Source organism: Natator depressus, chromosome 3 (genome assembly GCF_965152275.1).
Source record: "Natator depressus isolate rNatDep1 chromosome 3, rNatDep2.hap1, whole genome shotgun sequence".
NCBI classification, from domain to species: Eukaryota; Metazoa; Chordata; order Testudines; family Cheloniidae; genus Natator; species Natator depressus.
Window position 1 is genome coordinate 41,565,973 of NC_134236.1, and position 19,670 is coordinate 41,585,642.

Below are 19,670 nucleotides of genomic sequence, written 5' to 3' on the forward strand. Positions count from 1 at the left end.
GGTTCTTAACAAGTGTGTTAGGCATTAATAATATAACCTCTTTTATTTCATATTGCATCTATTAATATAACCTATTATCATCTTGCCTCTTACAGCAGCTGTGAACTGGTCTGATAGTTTCAGTTATTTGTTCACAATAGCCTCCAAATTCTTTTCTTCATCAGCATGCAGGAGAAGATGTCCATTTAGTACATATTCTTTAATTTGATGCCTGGCTCCCTTGCTAATTATCTCACATTTTTCTGCATTAAACTGCATTCACCATCTGTTCATCCAATCACAAAAATAATCCAACTCCTTTTAAATCTGATGGCATTCTTTTAAATCATTGCTTCTGTCTATAATTGTATTATCTGCAAATTGGCCGAGGTTGGGCCAGATACAGCAATTTACCTCCGTCAAGTATCTCCATTGATTTCAGCAGAGCTGTGCTTATTACTCCCTTTCCTTGTTTGTATCTGTGATGGGGTGTTCACTCCACATCAGCCTGGAAAGGATTAATGTGGCTCAGAATGGGTTAAGTAATCTGATAGGCCACACCTGAGGGAAAATTAGGTTTCATAGGGGAGCACTGATTGAGGATGTGCTGAGCCCAGCTGTGTAGGAGCAGTGGGGCTGGTATGTGGCCAGGAAGTGAGGACCAATGGAAGCTTCAGCGTGAAAGCTTACAGTCATTCTCTGGGCTTACACTGGGAAAGGAAGAAATGCAGTGGGAGACACTCTGGAATCCAGGCCCTGAAGGAAGGGTTACCCAGAGAGGTGGTGGAGAATAAAGCTGCTAGATGCAGAATAGGAAGGAGCCCAGGGAAAATGGCAGCATTTGAGATAGAGCAGACCTTGACTGCTGATTGTAGGGCCCACGTTCCCCTACTAGCCAGTAAGGGAGTGGCATAGCCTTGAAGTGGAGGACTGCTGGGGATGAGGTCAGCCAGTCTAGTGAGACTTTGATACCCCAGATGGGGGAAGACTACAGTGATCTGGCCAGAGGGCCAAGCCATGAAGAGGGAGCATCCCGAGTCTCAAAGAGGAAGTACTGCAACTCCTGGAACATGAGAGGCAACAGTATGAACAAGAGATAGAGGGTTGTCATTCTGGATGGAACTATTCCCCAGATGCAGCCATATGGAGGTGCCCCAGAGGTGAGTAGAGAATTCCACAACAGTACTATTGCCCATTCTGAGATCCCTATCCTCCCAGAGAATATAAATGCCTTAGTCATCTCCCACCTCTGTGCAGCCAGTGGCCTATGTTCCTCAATGCCATGCTGTAGCCTCCACATTTATTTGACAAATAAAATTTGCAGAATTTTGCAGAATTGTAAAATATTGTGCGCAGAATTTTTAATTTGTTGATGGAGAATGACCTCCAAAGTAATATATGTACGGTATGCTTAGTTTAGAAGATAGTCCATGATTAAATAGTAATGAATAACTAGGTTGTATGTGTACTCCTGCACTCTGCTGTGTGTAATATCTGATCCAAGGCGCACTAAAGTCAGTGAAAAGCGTCTTGTTGACTTCAGGGTGCTTTGGAGCAGGCTGCTATCCAGAACTTCTCAGATGTGTGTCTTTATAGATTGTCTGTCTGTCTGTCTACTGCTAAGAGAGTTTCCATTAATTCTAGTGGTGTGGGGCTGTGCTTTTGAAGCAGGCAAATCTGTAGTCCAGCATTTCTCAAACTGGGGTCTGTGGCCCCCTGGGTGTCTCCAAGGGTACTCCAAGTGGTCCGTGGATCCCGCTGAAAAACTCCTTTCCCTCCCTCCCTCAACTCCTCTCCCTCCTCCCAGCATACCGGGGAACAGGCTTACTACCTGCCCTGGCTCTGTGCTGCACCCGGAAGTGCCCAGCATGTCCCTGTGGCCCCGGGGAGGAGAGGGGGCAGGGGGCTCTGCGTGCTGCTTCCACCCCAAGCACCGACTCCGCAGCTCCCATTTGCTGGGAACTGAGGCCACTGGGAGCTGCTGGGGCAGCACACGGAGACTTCCTGACCCCCCATCACCACCACCTAAGAGCCGCTGCCAGAGGGATCTGCCGCTGCACCCCATAACTCCTCCCGCACCCCATAACTGCTCCCACACCCCAAATCCCTGCCCCAGCCCAGAGCCTGCACCCCACACCCAAACTCCCTCTCAGAGCCCGCACCCCTTCCCATACCCAAACTCCCTCCCAGAGCTCTCACCCTGCACCCCCTCCTGCACCTTAACTCCCTGCCCCAGCCTGTCGAAAGTGAGAGAGGGTGGGGGAGAGCGAGTGATGGAGGGAGAGGGGATGGAGTGAGCGGGGGGGCAGGGCCTCGGAGAAGGGGCAGGGCAAGGGCTGAGCACGGAGGCTTGGGGGTCCTCAAATTTTTAAATCAAAATGTGGGTCCTCGGGTTGCTGAAGTTTGAGAACCGCTGCTGTAGTCTATTCCCACCACAGTAGTGGAGTCCCAAGTAGCCATGGTGTGCAGCCTAGTGGCAACCGTGAAGTCATACATAGCTACTGATTTATTCTAATATCTGATCTTTTGAGTCAGTAGTCATAATGTACTTACATTTAGAAGCTTCTCTGAAAAGGAGAATCCAGGTTCATGATTTAGTTAAATGAGATATAAGGAGATCAAAGGACTTGCTCAAAGTCACATCATGATTTCTTGACTCAACTCAGATAGATGTCTGCTGTTTACCAGTCCTTTTTCTGGTAAACTGCATCAACGGCAGGTTTTCACTTCTTTTGATTTGTTTTAAATAAAATATACTTTTTTTTTGGTGGGCGATCATAAGTATTTTATTTCTCAAACCTTTAGGAATGCCAATTCTGGAAATGAATTTGAAGTACAGGTTGAGCAATTATTTGCTATTGCTTATCAACTATAACGTAACTTTATAAAAAGAACAGGAGTACTTGTGGCACCTTAGAGACTAACAAATTTATTAGAGCATAAGCTTTTGTGGGCTACAGCCCACTTCATCAGATGCATAGAGTATGTGAACTGCTCTATAGAATAGAATGGAACATATAGTCAGAAGATATATACACACACATACAGAGAAGGTGGAAGTTGCCATACAAACTGCAAGAGGCTAATTAATTAAGATGAGCTATTATCAGCAGGAGAAAAAACTTCTTTGTAGTGATAATCAAGATGGTCCATTTAGACAGTTGACAAGAAGGTGTGAGGGTACTTAACATATTGAAATAGATTCAATATGTGTAATGACCCAGCCACTGACTTTATAGTGAAAGATATGCTGTGAAAGTACTGCCAATGCATTCTGGCAATGGTTTGAGCATTAACATTGTATTTTCTTCGGGGTGAAATAGTTAGGTGTTAGTGATTGCTGCGTACGTCTTATTGTTTGTCATTTCATTTGTTTTAAAGGATGTTGTGAAGTTAGTTGTCAAGTTTTTGGAACATTGCAAAGTTGCTGAGTTTTTTCTGCTTTAGGCTCCTCTCTCTAATGGCCATTTTATATTCTGTTTTCATTGTATATTGTTTTAGTCCCCGTCCCTCTCAAATATAATTGTCAAAAACTACTTTGATATTTTCCTGACTAGAATCTTGACAAGGAAAGAAAAGTTTTATATAATAATTGTGTTTTTCTTATTTTCTTAGTGGTCCCATTGGCCATTTATATGCTTTTGGTCATTTCACTATAAAACCTTTATCTCTTCTCTCAAATGTTTTTATGTTGCAGTTTTTAACTGATAACCTTAGCCAAAATCCTTTAATTTTTTCCTTTTATTATTCCATCTTCAGAAGAACCTTAAGCTCTTAGCACTACACCTGGTTGCGTTCAAAGTGGATTTTAACCTATATGATAGTGATTTTTTGGGATCCCATATGTCTTTGATCTGCCGTACTGGCTCTTGACCATGCTGGCTAGGTGGAACATTTTCAACTTGGAAATCATGTCTTCATCTGGAAACTTTGTACTGGCTATTGTTACAAGGAACATCTAAGATTACTATAACTAAAATATGAGAGAGTAGAGCTTGCTTATTGTGTATTTGGCAGCACGTTCTCTGTAGTCAGTTTAATTGTTGCAATTTCTGTCTCATGAACAGAACTTGTTGCAATTTCTGTGTCAAATTGTTGCAATTTCTGTCTCATGATGCCCCCCCCCCGTGCACTGCTGGGTGGGAGGGGGATATCATGTGTGTATTCTTTTGCATATCCTTTAATAGCTAACAGTAAAACCAGCAGCAAAACCAAACCTGAAGATGCAGCAGACAGACTGAAAATAAAGAAATAAAAGGGGGATGGAGATGGAGTATGTTTGGTGGTACTCCTGACTCTAGGTATAAATTGATTCACCATTTTGGTCACACAAATATCTGCTTCATTCATCTGTCCCTTATTCCTTCCCCCTTTCTAAAAATTGACTGACCACAGTTCTTTTTAAGAAGTACTTTCCATTTTTGTTGTTCTATTCCATTTCCGCACACTCCCCATTTATTTTTGCTGATGCCACTGTGGATTCTTAATTTCTAATTTTTATTAAAGATTAGCAGAATTGACTGTACAAAGTTATTGTTTTATGTAAGCAGCAAAAGGGAAGGTGGTATATACAAGAAAAGAGTATAGTGTGGCTGATGTAAAGTAAGATGTGAGTCACAATAAGAATACATATGTATGTTATAAAAGTTATGTCTGTAATTTATTTTTAACTCATTCACCCCACTTGGGCCATCTTTCCTGATATAGTTCAGTTGCTAATCTAATATAGCCAGTCGGTCTTTCCTTTTCTCTTCAGCTCTTGACCATCTTTGCAGTGGGTATTTTGTTTTCTATCCCTAGGGCCTGATCCTTGTGGGTATAGAGCTTGCTGTCATTAGGAGTCCTGCTGAATCGTAGGACTGGAAGGGACTAGTCCAGTCCCCTGCACTCATTGCAGGCCTAAGTATTATCTAGACCAGTGGTTCTCAAACTTTTGTACTAGTGAACCCTTTCACATAGCTAGCCTCTGAGTGTGACCCTCCCCTTATAAATTAAAAACACTTTATTGTATATTTAACACCATTATAAATGCTGGAGGCAAAGCAGGGTTTGGGGTAGAGGCTGATAGCTCGCAACCCCCCATGTAATAACCTCGCGACCCCCTGAGGGGTCGCGACCCCCTGAGGGGTCCTGACCCCCAGTTTGAGAACCTCTGATCTAAACCATCTCTGACACATTTGTCTAACCTGCTCTAACAAATCTCCAATGATAGAGATTCCACAATCTCCCTAGGCAATTTATTCCACAGTTTAACTACCCTGACAGTCAGGAAGTTTTTCCTAATCTCCAACCTAAACCGTCCTTGCTGCAATTTAAACCCATTGCTTCATGTCCTATCCTCAGAGATTAACAAGAACTATTTACCTCCCTCCTCCTTGTAACAACGTCTTATTTACTTGAAAAGTGTTATCAGGTTGCCTCTCAGTCTTCTCTTCTCCAGTCTAAACAAACCCAGTTTTTTCAATCTTCCCTCACAGGTCATGTTCTCTAGACCTTCAACGATTCTTGTTGTTCTTCTTTGAACTTTCTCCAATTTGTCCACATCTTTCCTGAAATATGCCCAGAACTGGACACGGTACTACATTTGAGGCCTAATCAGCGCAGAGTAGAGAATTACTTCTTGTGTTTTTGCTTACAACACTCCTGCTAACACATCCCAGAATGATGCTCACTTTTTTTGCAACAGTGTTAAATGTTAACTCATATTTAGCTTGTGGCCCACTATGACACCCAGATCCCTTTCCACAGGCAGTCATTTCTCATTTTGTATGTGTGCAACTAATTGTTCCTTCCTAATAGGAGTACTTTGCATTTGTCCTTATTGAATTGCATTCTATTTACTTCAGACCATTTCTCCATTTGTCCAGATCGTTTTGAATTTTAATCCTATTCTCCAAAGCACTTGCAACCCCTCCCAGATTGATATAATCCGCAAACTTTACAAACGTACTCTGTGCCATTATCTAAATAATTGAAGATAGCGAACAGAATTGACTGATGTGGAAGGTCTAAGATATTCAAGAAGTCTTTTCCTTTTGGCAGGAACTACACACCCCATTCAAGAGTGGCCACACTGTAAATGAACAGAAGGAAGGGTCAGAGTTAGACTAGCAATGAAGGAGATTATTCTTGGAAGCAAGCAATGTGCTCAGTAATAAGTGTTTTTGTAGAAATGGGTCCACAGGGATGAAATGCATTTATTGGCTTACAGTCACAATGATTCTAAATAGCTAGTATCATTCAGTTTTTATATACATTCTTTGTGATACTTTGATGTTTGGCTGTTGCATTTAAATGTTAGTGCAGTGCTTTTCAGGAAAGGTCTTTTAAAACAGAAATTTTATTAATAATTATTTATTTGACTGCATAACTTATCTGAATCTGTTCAGATTTGTCTCTTCTATGACTGTTCATAGAAATAAGCCAAGTTCCTATTTAATCCCTGGTATGTTTTAAATATTCTCTGGAGTCTGTTTTTTTTGTTTGCACTGTTTGCATGAACACACTCAAAATCAATAAGAAATAGTTAAATAGTATTAGGAAGTGATGCTGGCACAGTTATTCTTACCACTTCTTGGCTGCATGACAGGGCGGTAAAACAGGACCCTTTCCACTGACTTCAGTGGGCTTTGGATAAGGCTAATAGTGCCCTTACTATAAAAATAGGACTGAGTCCTGGCTCTGGTGAAACCTTGTGTCATGAGACGCCCCTGCATTCACAAAGTGTTCTGTACTTGCACCATTTCACTCAATTGATCCCTAAAGACATTTTTGTAGAGTTTAAAAATTCTACCTATGGATATCTGTGTGAGATGAGACCTCTCTTAGTTATGTGGATATGTGAGCATAGGGCAGGAAATGCTCACACATTCATTTTGAACTGGGAAACTGTCAGAAGGACTCACTCGATCTTTGGAGTGAATCAAACATGCTAGTTGTGAAATTAGAGTCCTGGGGGACACCACAAAATCTTTTGGATTTATTTCACAGGTCTGTCACATTTGAATTTCACCTGAGGGCACTGTGCTACAGTGTGAAATCAACAGGCTGAGAGAGCTCCAGATAAAGAAAAGAGGGATCATAGATAAAATAGTGAGTCATAAATAGGGAGACATAAAATAGAGAATGAAACACAATTCATAATACAATCAGCTTTAATGGACACTATTCATAGTTGTGTTTAGATACAAATATTGGACCAAAATCCTGAAAATGACTAATGGTCTCTCAGCACAGCCCTAAATTGTGCCTTATCTACTAGCTTCACTAAATCCGAAGATACTTTATTTCTCTTTAAATGGCACAGAAAAAATTGTAAATTCCATTTCAGTGACATCAGGGTAAACACATACTGATGGTAATGCAATAGTATTACAAACAGTTGCAGCACCCTTCTTCCTCTGATATTGGTGAAATGAAAATTTGAAGTATTAAATGATAATGTTAGAATGGATTTTTAAAGTTTACTGGAATTCCTACTTGATTTTGTTTCATTCCAAAGATTTATGTTCTAACAAAGAACTATATTTTACTGGGAGGACAACTATATTTCACTCCATAACAGAAATAATCTCCTCCATTCTTCTTGTAATGCTTGGAATTCTGATTTTCAACAGTGGTGTTCAGTTATATTATGTAGCTTATGGGTTTTTGCTGTTCTGTAAATTCGTGTATTTTCAAAATCCTATGAACTCCCTTCTTCATCAGTGTGACATGCACAGTGCAGTACAATAATACTTTATTTTTATAGCTTCTTTCATTCAAACCTGTGACCTACAGAGTTAGGTAGTAACTGGAAGAGAGGAAATTTTAAGAAATATAAGCAAGAGAGACTACACATGTTTGTAGCTGAGCTTTAAAATGAGATGGAGTGTGGTTGAGGCAGAGAGATTCAGGAAGGTTATTCCAGAAGACAGGAGCAGCAACAGAGAAGTTGTTTCTTCAAGTCAACAGTGGTCAGATCACATGAGGGAGAGACAGAAAAGACTGGTGTTACACAGAGAGTGAGGGTACAGGGAAGTGGAGGAGAGAGAGAGAGAGAGAGACACACACACACACACACACACACACACACGGTCTGTGAAATATTTTATTTATAGTCTCATTTAGAATGCTCATCAGTGTATTGGATCACCTCATGTGCTAAGCAATTTTACATCACAAACACTCTTATGAGGCAGGGAAGTATTGTAGTCAGTATTTTACTGACAGGAAGCTGAGATGGAGAGAGGTTAAATGATTTGTCCATGATCACACAGAAAAGATATAACAAAACCCTGATCTGCTGAGTTCCATCATGATGCTTTCATCACAAGACCATCCCTCCTTAATAGGTAGGAAGATTTTTTTTATAAAAGAGGAGACCAACTTTGAGCTAGATCCTGAAAAGAATGAGTTTGTTTGAATATGGGCTGGTGTGGCCATCCTTCTCTTTACTTGAGAGAAGGCTGAGAGCAGCATTCTGCACATGGTGGAGCGTGGGGAGACCCACGTGGAGAAGAATGTTGCATGAGTCAAGACAAGAATGCGAATGATGATTTAGCAGAGATGGAGTCAGGTCACAGGACAGTGACATATGTTGCAGTGATAGTGATAGGTAGGTTTTTCAGAAAGAGGAGATACAGTAGGATGAGAAAAGTTCAAGGTCATGGATCACACTCAGATTATGGACTAGGTAGGCTAATAGGAATCAAATAGTGGGATCAGCGTTCATGTTGCACTCCCTGTCAGTACCTGGCCTCAGCCAGGAAAGCTAATGATCCACCAGAAGACCAAAAATGTTGATGAATCCTGGTGATGTGCCACCTAAAGCACATTGTGCATACACTAAGAATAAGTAAGATGGAGAATGTGAAATTGTGCTTGAGGACGTTCGTCATTCCCAAGAGAAGACCTTTCTTTTGAGGCATTTACTGTCACTGAAACAAATTAAGAAGTCACAAGTTTACCTGCTTAAGATAGACAAATAAGAGTCTTTAAAAGTGACGAAAAATTAGTATTATCGCTGTTAAATTCATAGTTAAGGATAATGATAGAGATAAAAGCACAAAGATACAGTAGATAGAAAAGAGCAGAGAGCCAAAAAGTGAAAAAGCTGTCCCTCTCCCCACTGCCATGTGCTGCTCCTGCCCTCTGCCTTGGAGCTGCTCCCGGGAGCCTCCTGCTTGCTGTGCAGGGGCGGGGAAGAGGGGAGCTAATGTCAGGGTCTCCCCCTACCCCTCGCTTACCCCATTTTCCATAGCGGGGGGGAACACAACAGAGCTCAGGACAGAGGGAGCGTGCTGGCAGCAGAGGCTGTCTCAACTTGTTGATCTACTTAAAAAGGCAATGTACTTAGAGTGGAGTCTGCATTCTTAAAGGGGCAATGTGCATCTCTCTCTCACACACACAGGGGGTGTGTCTGTCTCTGTCTGCCATGCTGTCTCCCCTCCCTCCATTTGTGCTGCCTTGTAGAGTTTGAGGCTACATTAACAACAATGTGTTAACTCCTTGAGGGCTCGGCTGTTCTAGTTCATCATTTAGCAATAAGGCACTCCCTGGGAAATATCCCACCCTCTGACTGCACCACCTCAACCAAGCTTCACAATCATCATTGCTCTGTACAGTATTAAATTGTTTAAAACTTATACTGTGTGTGTGTGTGTGTGTGTGTGTGTGTGTGTGTGTGTGTATATATATATATATATATATATATATATATATATATATATATATATATATGTGTATATATATATATACACAAAATCTTTTGTCTGGTGAAAAAAATTTCCCTGGAACCTAACCCCCCCATTTACATTAATTCTTATGGGGAAATTGTATTTGCTTAACATCGTTTTGCTTAAAAGTCACATTTTTCAGGAACATCACTACAACGTTAAGTGAGGAGTTACTGTATATCAGTGTTGGTGGAATAGCAGTTTAGAACATTCTGAGCATCCATCCTCTGAGGCGCTTCGGTTTAAGTGCCAAAATCACTAGTCACTTCTGAAAGTCTTGGCTAGCATATACTACTTTATAGGAAGAAGATTGTTGTGTCTATTTTATGAAGCTTTTTTAGTGCAAGCTAGACAAATTCAGACTAAAAATAAGGTGCATTTTTAACACTGAGCGTAATTAGCCATTGAAGCAAACCTAGAGACATGGTAGGTTCTCTGTCATTTGCAATCTTTAATGAAGGCTGGATATCTTTCTAAAATATGTGCTATAGCCCAATAGAAGTTATGGACCCGATGAAGAAATTATTGGGTGAAGTTCTGACCTTTGTTACAGAGGAGGTCAGATTAGATTATGATGATGCTCCCACCTGGCTTTAAAATCTATGGCTCTGTAAAACTATTTGTATTATATGTTGAAGCCTATTGACTTCTCTGGCCATATTAAAGAGGGAAAACTGTGTTACTTTGTATAAAAGCAAGTGGTTAAGAAAAGAATATTGTGTTCTGTGTATCTTAATTAAAATATTCAAACTGTGAAAAAATGTTAGTCAGTCAGTTTGGTAAATAACTAGTGACTAAGCCAAATTTAGCTCATTCATTTACTTGAGTGAAATTACACCAGGAATGAATTTGGCCATTTGAGTTCAGTTTATGGCATAACAAATCATAATTGTGGTGTGTGCTATATGTAATATATGAATGTTCTGTTTCACAAACAGTAATATTTGGCCTTTTTGGCATATTTTCTTTTGTAAATCATTATGCTGAAATATAAGGATAAATATAACTCTGAGTTTTGCTTTTCATGATTCAGCTGTTATGTTTTTTATATTATTTCTTTTGATGTCAAAACAAGGAGAAATTAAAGTCAGTGTGAAGGCAAAAAAATGTTAGCTATCTACTTCATGCTTATTCCAAAAATAATACTTAGTCCTTGTACATAGTGTGGAGATACACCACTTTAAAACCATGAACTAATACTAACTATTATTAGTCCAATAGAAGTTGCTCACATTAAGTGTTTATAAGATTGAGAGGACCTTAGTTAACCATATGTCTCCAACAGTGTACTAAGGGCATGCAGGAGTGAAATATTGCTCGGGCATGCAGGAGTGAAATCAGGAAGGCCAAATCACACCTGGAGTTGCAGCTAGCAAGAGATGTTAAGAGTAACAAGAAGGGTTTCTTCAGGTATGTTGGTAACAAGAAGAAAGTCAAGGAAAGTGTGGGCCCCTTACTGAATGAGGGAGGCAACCTAGTGACAGAGGATGTGGAAAAAGCTAATGTACTCAATGCTTTTTTTGCCTCTGTCTTCACGAACAAGGTCTGGAGCCCATTCTTCCCCAGAGGTCAGTATAAGCAGCTATGAATGGCCATGCTGCCTCTCTCAATGAAACCTGAAGAAAGACTTAAAAAAAAAAATCTTCTGAGCTGCCCCTTGCATCATTCACCCATCAGTGACCCAGAAACAAGCCTGTCTCACCTGATTTAAATTAGTTTTTAGGCTTTACTCTGGTACACGTTTTCTAACTTTCCACTGGTAGTGGCACTGAGCAGGGCCGGCTCTACAGTTTTTGCCGCCCCAAGCAGTGAAAAAAACTGCCGCCGCGGATGGCAAAAGGGAGAAGCTGCTGCCGATTTGCTGCCGCCGCGGAAACACTGCTGTCCCTTTCTAACTACCGCCCCAAGCACCTGCTTGGAACGCTGGTGGCTGGAGCCGGCCCTGGCACTGAGGCAGGCAGTATGTCCACCTCTGTTGTGCTTTAGAGACCCTCACCATGTTTGTCAGCATCATTCCCCTACTAAACTGCACACAACGTATGTCACTATCTTTTTGACATTGGTTTACCTTTTGTTTAGTCTTCTGGTCCATCCACCAACTGCACTGTTAATTACTTACACTGTTAACTTCCTTCTTTTTCTTCTCAAACATCTGTTTCCCATGTTACACCCAACTGACAGTATTAAAATATAGGAAGGGCTTGCTGGTTTCCTGTTGTAAGATTCTGATTGCCTTGTGTCAGGCTTAGCTCTCTGTCTTGAGAGAGACTTCTATAAATTGGATAATATCATGGATTCACCGTAAATGTCAAGCTGGTAATCAATTCAGCCCTGATGCCCCTTTTCCTACACAGAGGTGGTTCTTCCTTAATGTCAAGACTAACAGCTTCTAGGGGATTTTAAATCCCGTCCACTATTTGCCATTCAGTAGAAATTGGATTGGGCCCTTAAGTCAAAGAAGATGAGATAATTTAGTCAAGCTAATGTACTTTGGGCGCCGTGTCTCAATCAGTCATGTTGAAACTCTTGAGGTTCTTCCATTACTGCTTAAGGACGTGTATTTAAAAAAAAATATATATCAGTTTCAGAGTTTTCCAGAAGGAACTGCTTATCAGTGTATCTCACTTTGCCACCCATCAGACAGATTGTTCACATTACTATAACAAAAATAAGAAATATGAAATAAAATTAAATAAACTTGTTTTAACAAATCATTTTATTGTGTCTTGTTCTTAATTATTTAATTACACATGTGAGTAGTCTTTACATATTAGTCAACATGTGCTAATGCTTTAAAGTTAAATACTCATTAAGTGTTTGTGGTATCAGGGCCTAAAAGGACAAAATGCAATGGAAGAGTTAAGTCAATAAAAGGCAAGGGAATAAAAGGGATGAATTATGGAATAAGTTCTGAGGTTCCTTGTTGTTACAGTACAAATACCGTTATGGGTTGATTTAAATGAATACTTTTTTATTCACATTTTAGAAGTTGTGCCTGCCAACTGAAAATTAAAATATGCATCATCAAAACCACTTACATGTGATTCTGATGGAAACAAACTTTTAAAAGGTGGAGGCAGAGGCCGAGGGGGAGAATGCTGTTGTTCATTTATGTAACATCTACCTAGATAAAGCATAGTCAAGGCTGTAACATATGCCACTGAGAGGATGACTACATTAGTTGCTAAACTTTTAGTATTAAGACATTGGTTCACATTTATTTTTGTGCTTGGAGACTTGAAATCTCACTCATGTGGCTGTGTCTATGCTGTACTTGTTGCCGATATGCAATTTGTTCTTATCTATTTGCAGAGTATCTTAAAAATACTTACTTGGAGTGGCATTATTTTGGCAAGGAGAAGAGGGTGGTTGTTGTTGGGTTTTTCCTTTTTTTTTTTTTTTTTTTTTTTTTTTTAAGGGACAAAATCTGAAAATGTAGATTTGCAGATTAAATCTTAACATATGCGGATAGTTTAAAAAAAATGTTTCTGGGATGGTGATTCAGTGTATGGCAGTGTTCTTTGTGAGTGAGTATTGAACTTCTGTCTAAGTATGGCTGTAGCAGTCTCTCTACCATGTTTCATCTGGGAAATAAGCAGAGGCTCTGACTGTCTGTGGTCATTAAGTATATGGTGCTATATAGTTAGGAGTAGAGATGTTAATGGGCTACTTCAATGTCATTATATTCCACTGATTTAATTACTCCCTGTGATTTCAACTGATGATGGTATTTTTCAGGTTTTGTCCTACATTATAGTTATCCCACAATTTGATACAGTCACCACACCAGAGGTAGTGGTATTTCAGGGGATAGAGATGTTTTTGTGTTTGCTATACAAAACACATGTAAGACAAACAGCCTAATCACAGGCAGCCCTTCATTGCCAAGTAAGAGTGAAAACTCAGCTGAAACACTGTGTGTGTGCGAGAGAGAGAGAGAGCACGCGCTGAGATATCAGGAAGAAGGAATCTTTTGCAAGAAGTTTCTGCGTTCCCCTCCTTGCTGAGGAGCAGAACTCATTGGCATTTCCCCACAGAGAAATTCGGAGAGGAGGAAAGGAGCATGTTGTAGGTGTGACTAGCGGGGGCTCGCATGCTTTGCCAAACACTGCATTGGGGATATGTACATGAGGGACAGAAGCATCAGGGGTCTTTATTCCTTAGCGTTATTGCTGAATATTTTAATGAGGGGCATAACTCATATTATTCACTAATTTGCAGGACTTGACCCAGAGAATTTAGAAACCTTCTGGAAGAAAAGTGTAAACTCTGCCCCCATTATTATTTATTAGTAATAAAGTTAAGAGCACATTATATATTTCAGATGCCAATGACTACATGCAGTTTTCCCTATCCAAAATACTAAGGTACCAAATGTTTTTAGTTACACCCTTGCACTACACTAGATTCTGTGGGATTTCATGGCTGTAACTGAGAGTCAGATCTGTCATTGTTTAAACATTTGAGTAAAACCTATTTTTAAAAAATTCCTTGTACAGAACTTTATTTTAATTAAAAGTAATTTTTGCAATTTTGGTGTAATAAAAATGGAATGAGACTTTCAGGGACACAATAGAGCAATCCAACCCGCAGTCTGACAGCCTCTCTGCTGTTAAGGAGGACGAAAGTCTTGGGAAAGGAGAACATCAAACTGAAGAGGAGGGAAATGATCCCATAGTTGGAACTCACCTTCCAGATATCATGATATCCTCTGAGCAAGAGGATATCTCTCCACAGGAGGGAATCACAGTTACTAGGAAGAGTCACGTAATAGTAATGGGGAATTCGATCATGAGACATACAGATAGCTGAGTTTATGTTGACCGGGAGACTCTCATGGCGACTTGCCTGTCGGGTGCGAAGGTCATGAATTTCTCAAGACATCGAGACAGACTTACGTGCAGTGCTGGGAAGTAGCCAGTGACCATGGTACATGTAGGTACCAGTGACATAGGGGAAAGGTAGGAGGGCCTGGAGGCCAAATTTAGGTAAGAGATTAAAGTCCAGGACCTCCATGTTGGTATTCACTGAAATGCTTCCAGTTCCATGCTCAGGGACAGTTAGGCAGAACTTTAGGGTCTCAGTGAGTGGATGAGATGATGTAGACAGGAGGGTTTTAGGTTTATTAGGAACCCAGGAACATTTTGGGGAAGAAGGAGCCTATTCAGGAAGGATGGGCTCCACCTAAACCAAAATGGAACAAGATTGCTGGCATGTAAAGTGAAAAAGGTAGAAGAGATTTTAAACTGTCTGGGGGAATGCTGACTGGTGCAGAGGAGCACATGAGTCCGACAGAGACATTCCATTGGTGAAGATCTATTAACAGGGATTCTCTATATCCTGATAAAGAGGAGACAATAGGAATTGATAAAGTACAAGAGAAGAGAAACGGTCAAACAAAAGAGTCACATTCAGTTACATCACATGGAGGCAGACAATTAAAAAGTGAAAAATTTTATAAGTGCTTGTATACAAATGCTAGAAGTCTAAATACTAAGTGGGGTGGACTTGAATGCCTGGTATTAAATGAGGTTATTGATATAATAGGCATCACAGAAACTTTGGTGGAACAATGATAATCAATGGGACACAGTAATACCAGGGTACAAAATATATAGGAATTACAGAGTAGGTTGTGCTAGTAGGTGAGTGGCACTATATGTGAAAGAAAACATAGTCAAAATATTAAATGAATCGAACTGTACCATAGAATAATACTATCAACCTCCTGACTGGGATGGTGATGGTAATTGTGATTAGAGAGGCTATAAAAATAGCAAACTCAGTAATGGGGGATTTCAACAATCCCCATATTTGAGTGGATACAAGCCACCTCAAGATGGGATGCAGAGTTAAAATTTCTAGACACCATTAATGACTGCTTCTTGGAGCAGCTAATCCTGGAATCCACAAGGGGAGTTCAGGATTTAATCCTAAATGGAGTACAGGATGTGGTCCAAGAGGTGAATATAACTGAACTGCTCGGTAATAGTGACCAAAGTGTAATCAAATTTAATATCCTGGGGGGAGGGGAAGGGGAAATTGACCACAGTAGCATTTCATTTCAGAAAGGGGAACTAGACAAAAATGAGGAAGCTAGTTAAGCGGAAATTGAAATGAACAGTCATGCAAATGAAATGCCTGCAAACTGCATGGAAACTTTTTAACACCATAATAGAGGCTCAAATTAAATGTATACCCCAAATAAAAAAAACAGTAAAAGGACCAAAAATGCCACCATGGCTAAACAAAGTACAAGTGGCAGAGGCAAAAAGACATCCTTTAAAAACTGAAAGTCCATACTGTACTGAGGAAAATAGAAAGGAGCATAAACTCTGGCAACTCAAGGGTAAAAGCATAATAAGGTAAGTCTTTTGCTAGTTGCTCTTCAAATTCTAACAACAAAATAATTAAGTGCATCAGAAGCAGAAAGCCTACCAAACAGTCAGTGGGGCTGCTGGATGATTGAGGTGCTATTGAAGGAAGACATGGATGATGCAGAGAAGCTAAATGAATTCTTTGCATCAGTCTTCACTGTAGATGATCTGAAGGAGATTCCCACACTTGAGCCATTCTTTTTAAGTGACAAATCTGAAGAATGGTCCCAGATTGAGGTGTCAATAGAGGATGTTTTGGAACAAGTTAATCAAACTAAACAGTAGTAAGTCACCAGAACCAGATGGTATTCACCCAAGAATTCTGAAGAAACTCAAATATGAAATTGAGGAAGTACGAACTGTGGTACTTCTTAAATTAGCTTCTTTATCAGATGACTGGAGGATAGCTAATGTGACCCCAATTTTTAAGAGAGGCTCCAGAGAAGATCCTGGCAATTACAGGCTGGTAAGCCTAACATCACTCCCAGGCAAAGCGGTTGAATCTATAGTAAAGGAACAGAATTATCAGACAGATAGAGGAACACGATTTGATGGGGAAGAGTCAACATGGCTTTATAAAAGGAAATCATGCCTCACCAATCTAATAGAATTCTTTGAGGGGTTCAACAAGCCGGTGGACTAGGGTGATCCAGTGGCTATCATGTACTTGAACTTCAGAAAGCCTTTGACAAGGTCCCTCACCAAAGACTTAAGGAAAGCAAGCAGCCATGGGATAAGAGGGAAAGTTCTCGTGAAGATCAATAACTGATTAAAAGACAGGAAATAAAGGTTAGGAATATGTGATCAATTTTCAGAATGAACCAAGATAAATAGCAGTGTCCCACAGGTACCACTGCTGTTCAGTATTTTCATAAATGATCTGGAAAAAGGGGTAAACAGTGAGGTGGCACAGCTTGCAGACAACACAAAGTTGCTCAAGATAGTTAACTCTTTGCCGTTCCCTTTGGACTTAACAAAGGGATCTCACAAAACTGGGTGACTAGACAACAAAATGTCAGATGAAATTCAATGATGATAAATGCAAAGTAATGCACATTGGAAAACACCACCCCAACTATACATACAAAATTATGAGGTTTCAATTTGCTATTACCACACAAGAAAGAGATCTTGGAGTCATTGTGGGTAGTTTTTGGAAAAATAGCCACACAGTGTGCAGCATCGTTCAAAAAAGCTTAACTGAATGTTAGGAAGCATTAAGAAAGGGTTGGATACTAAGACAGTAAATATCATAATGCCATTATATAAATTCATGGTATGGCCACATCTTGAATACTGCATGCAGTTCTGGTTACCCCATATAAAAAAAGATATATTAAAAATTGAAAAGGTGCAGAGAAGAACAACAAAAATAATGAAGGGTATGGAACAGCTTTCATATGAGGAGAGATTAAAAAACTAGGACTGTTCAGTTTGGAAAAGAGACAAGTAAAGGGAGATATGATAGAGATCTATGAAATCATGAGTGGTATGGAGAAAGTGAATAAAGAAGTGTTTGTTTACCCCTTCACATAATACAAGAATCAGGGGTCACCCAATGAAATTTATCGGCAACAAGTTTAAAACAAACTAAAGGAAGTACTTCTTCACACAATGCAGTCAATCCGTGGAACTTGTGGTCAGTGGATGGTGTGAAGGCCAAAAGTATAATAGGGTTCAAAACAGAATTAGATAAGTTCATGGAGGATAGGTCCATCAATAGCTATTAGCCAAGATGGTCAGGGATGCAACCCCATACTCTGACTGCCAGGTGCTGGGACTGGATGAAAGAGGATGGATCACTTGATAATTTCCCTGTTCTGTTCATTCCCTCTGAAGCAAGTGGCATTGGTCACTGTCGAAAAAGAAGATACTGGGCTAGATGGACCATTGGTCTGAGCTGGTATGGCCGTTCTTGTGATACTTCTCATTCATGCACAATTTGAGTACTGCCAGTTTGAGTTACATTTGTAAATGATTGTGATTTGGTATCTCTCTTGAGCAGAAGTAATGATCTCAAACATGAGCAGAAGAAATGACTTTTATCTCTTCTTTTTTCTTTTCAGAGTCACAGTGTACACTCTGTGGTGAGCCTGAGGGTGAGTGTGTTTCTATATTCTTAATCATTTTCAAAACTGATAGTGCACAGGTTTGACTCAAGTGATCTGTTTAGTCTGTTAGTTCATTTGTGTGGGTAACAGTAGATTGAACATGGTATTAGAAATGATGCTAACACAAACACTCACACTTTGCTGTGCTAGATACCAAAATGAATCAAATTAAACTGAGTAAAGCACAGTACACGCTCCAGGCAGAAGGAAATTATCTTAAATGACACATATTCCATTACAGTAAAAATGGAAATATTTGCTTTTTGTTCAGTTTTTGTGTTTGCCAGTGTAATTTTGGATATGAAACACTGATGAGGCACTTGAAGACATCATTTGGAAAAAAAGGACATTGGATAATGTAAATGAAAATGACTTAATCCGTAAAGGGTCACATTTTCATGTTTATTGTAACTCAGAGTACTAAGAGAGGCTCTTTTTTAACAGGTGAAGTGAATAAATACTACTTTTGAAACAAGGATAATTAGGCAATAACATTAATGCAAACATATGCACCAATGATATTTATTTTTCAGTGCCAGATTAACACTAAGATGAGATGTAGGATTTACCTAAATAAGCATTGAGGTGAATCTGAGGGTTTTACTCTTTGAAGCAGAGAGTCCATTACTGGAGAAAAACCTCATATTCTATTACCCTTATTGCTATTAAACAATTTTCCTCTTACATTTTATCTTCTAACTCAGCTATCTGGAACCTCTCTGTCAAAAGTAATCCAAAATACTGGCCATGATGGATCCATGTCCAGCCATTTTACAAAACTCAGAAGCATGATTATGCACTAGCAGCTTAATTTTTCAGCACTTTATCTGTTCAGAATAGTTTCTGAAAAGCAAAACAAAGCTTTCTCTATTTTGAGGTGGGGAGGAGAAGCTAATAACTGTATTCAGGAGATTTAAACATGGTGTCTGATGTGATAAGTCTTGGGGTGTTGCAACTAATGAAACAATCCAGTTCATAAGAACATGTTTCATCTGCTCGTATTGATTTATTAGTCATCCTGAGAGGTTTGTTTTGATGTTTTTGTGTTCCTTTTACAAAAAGCTACCGTTCTAGTTGCAGTGCTTTTTCCATGCACTTTATAAAAAATTAGACCAAATAAAGGAAAAGCATAAAACAGATGTTCAGTGGCCTTATGTAGCAAACTGAGGACTTCACTATCTCAGTGTACAATTGTGTGTTGGATTAATACTGTTGTTGTTGTTGTGCATGACTAAACTGATTTTCCACAATCATGCTCATTTTCCCCAGAAAACCAGAAGTACATACTCAGTTTTGCAAACTTGAATTCAAAAACTCATGTCCTTAAAAGTGAACAACAGGGTTCAGACTTTTTTTTAAAAACAGTTACTCAATAACAAGCCCTTTATTTTTCTGTGTTTAAAAAAAATCTATCAAATGGTCAGTGAGTGTGTTGTTGGTGGGACCTGTATTAACTTGGTATTGAGCTGTTTAGATGAGCAGAAACA

At 39.7% G+C, this 19,670-nt stretch overlaps 1 protein-coding gene across 9 annotated transcripts in view; it reads left to right on the forward strand.

Annotated features, from left to right (window-relative positions):
• Positions 1-19,670, forward strand: part of DLGAP2 (DLG associated protein 2) — a 705,175-nt gene that overhangs the window by 328,306 nt on the left and 357,199 nt on the right. For all 9 annotated transcript variants that reach the window (XM_074947769.1, XM_074947771.1, XM_074947768.1 and 6 more), the window contains one exon: positions 18,139-18,171. In XM_074947769.1, the coding sequence (XP_074803870.1) occupies positions 18,139-18,171 (33 nt within the window). The remainder of the gene's footprint in view (positions 1-18,138; positions 18,172-19,670) is intronic.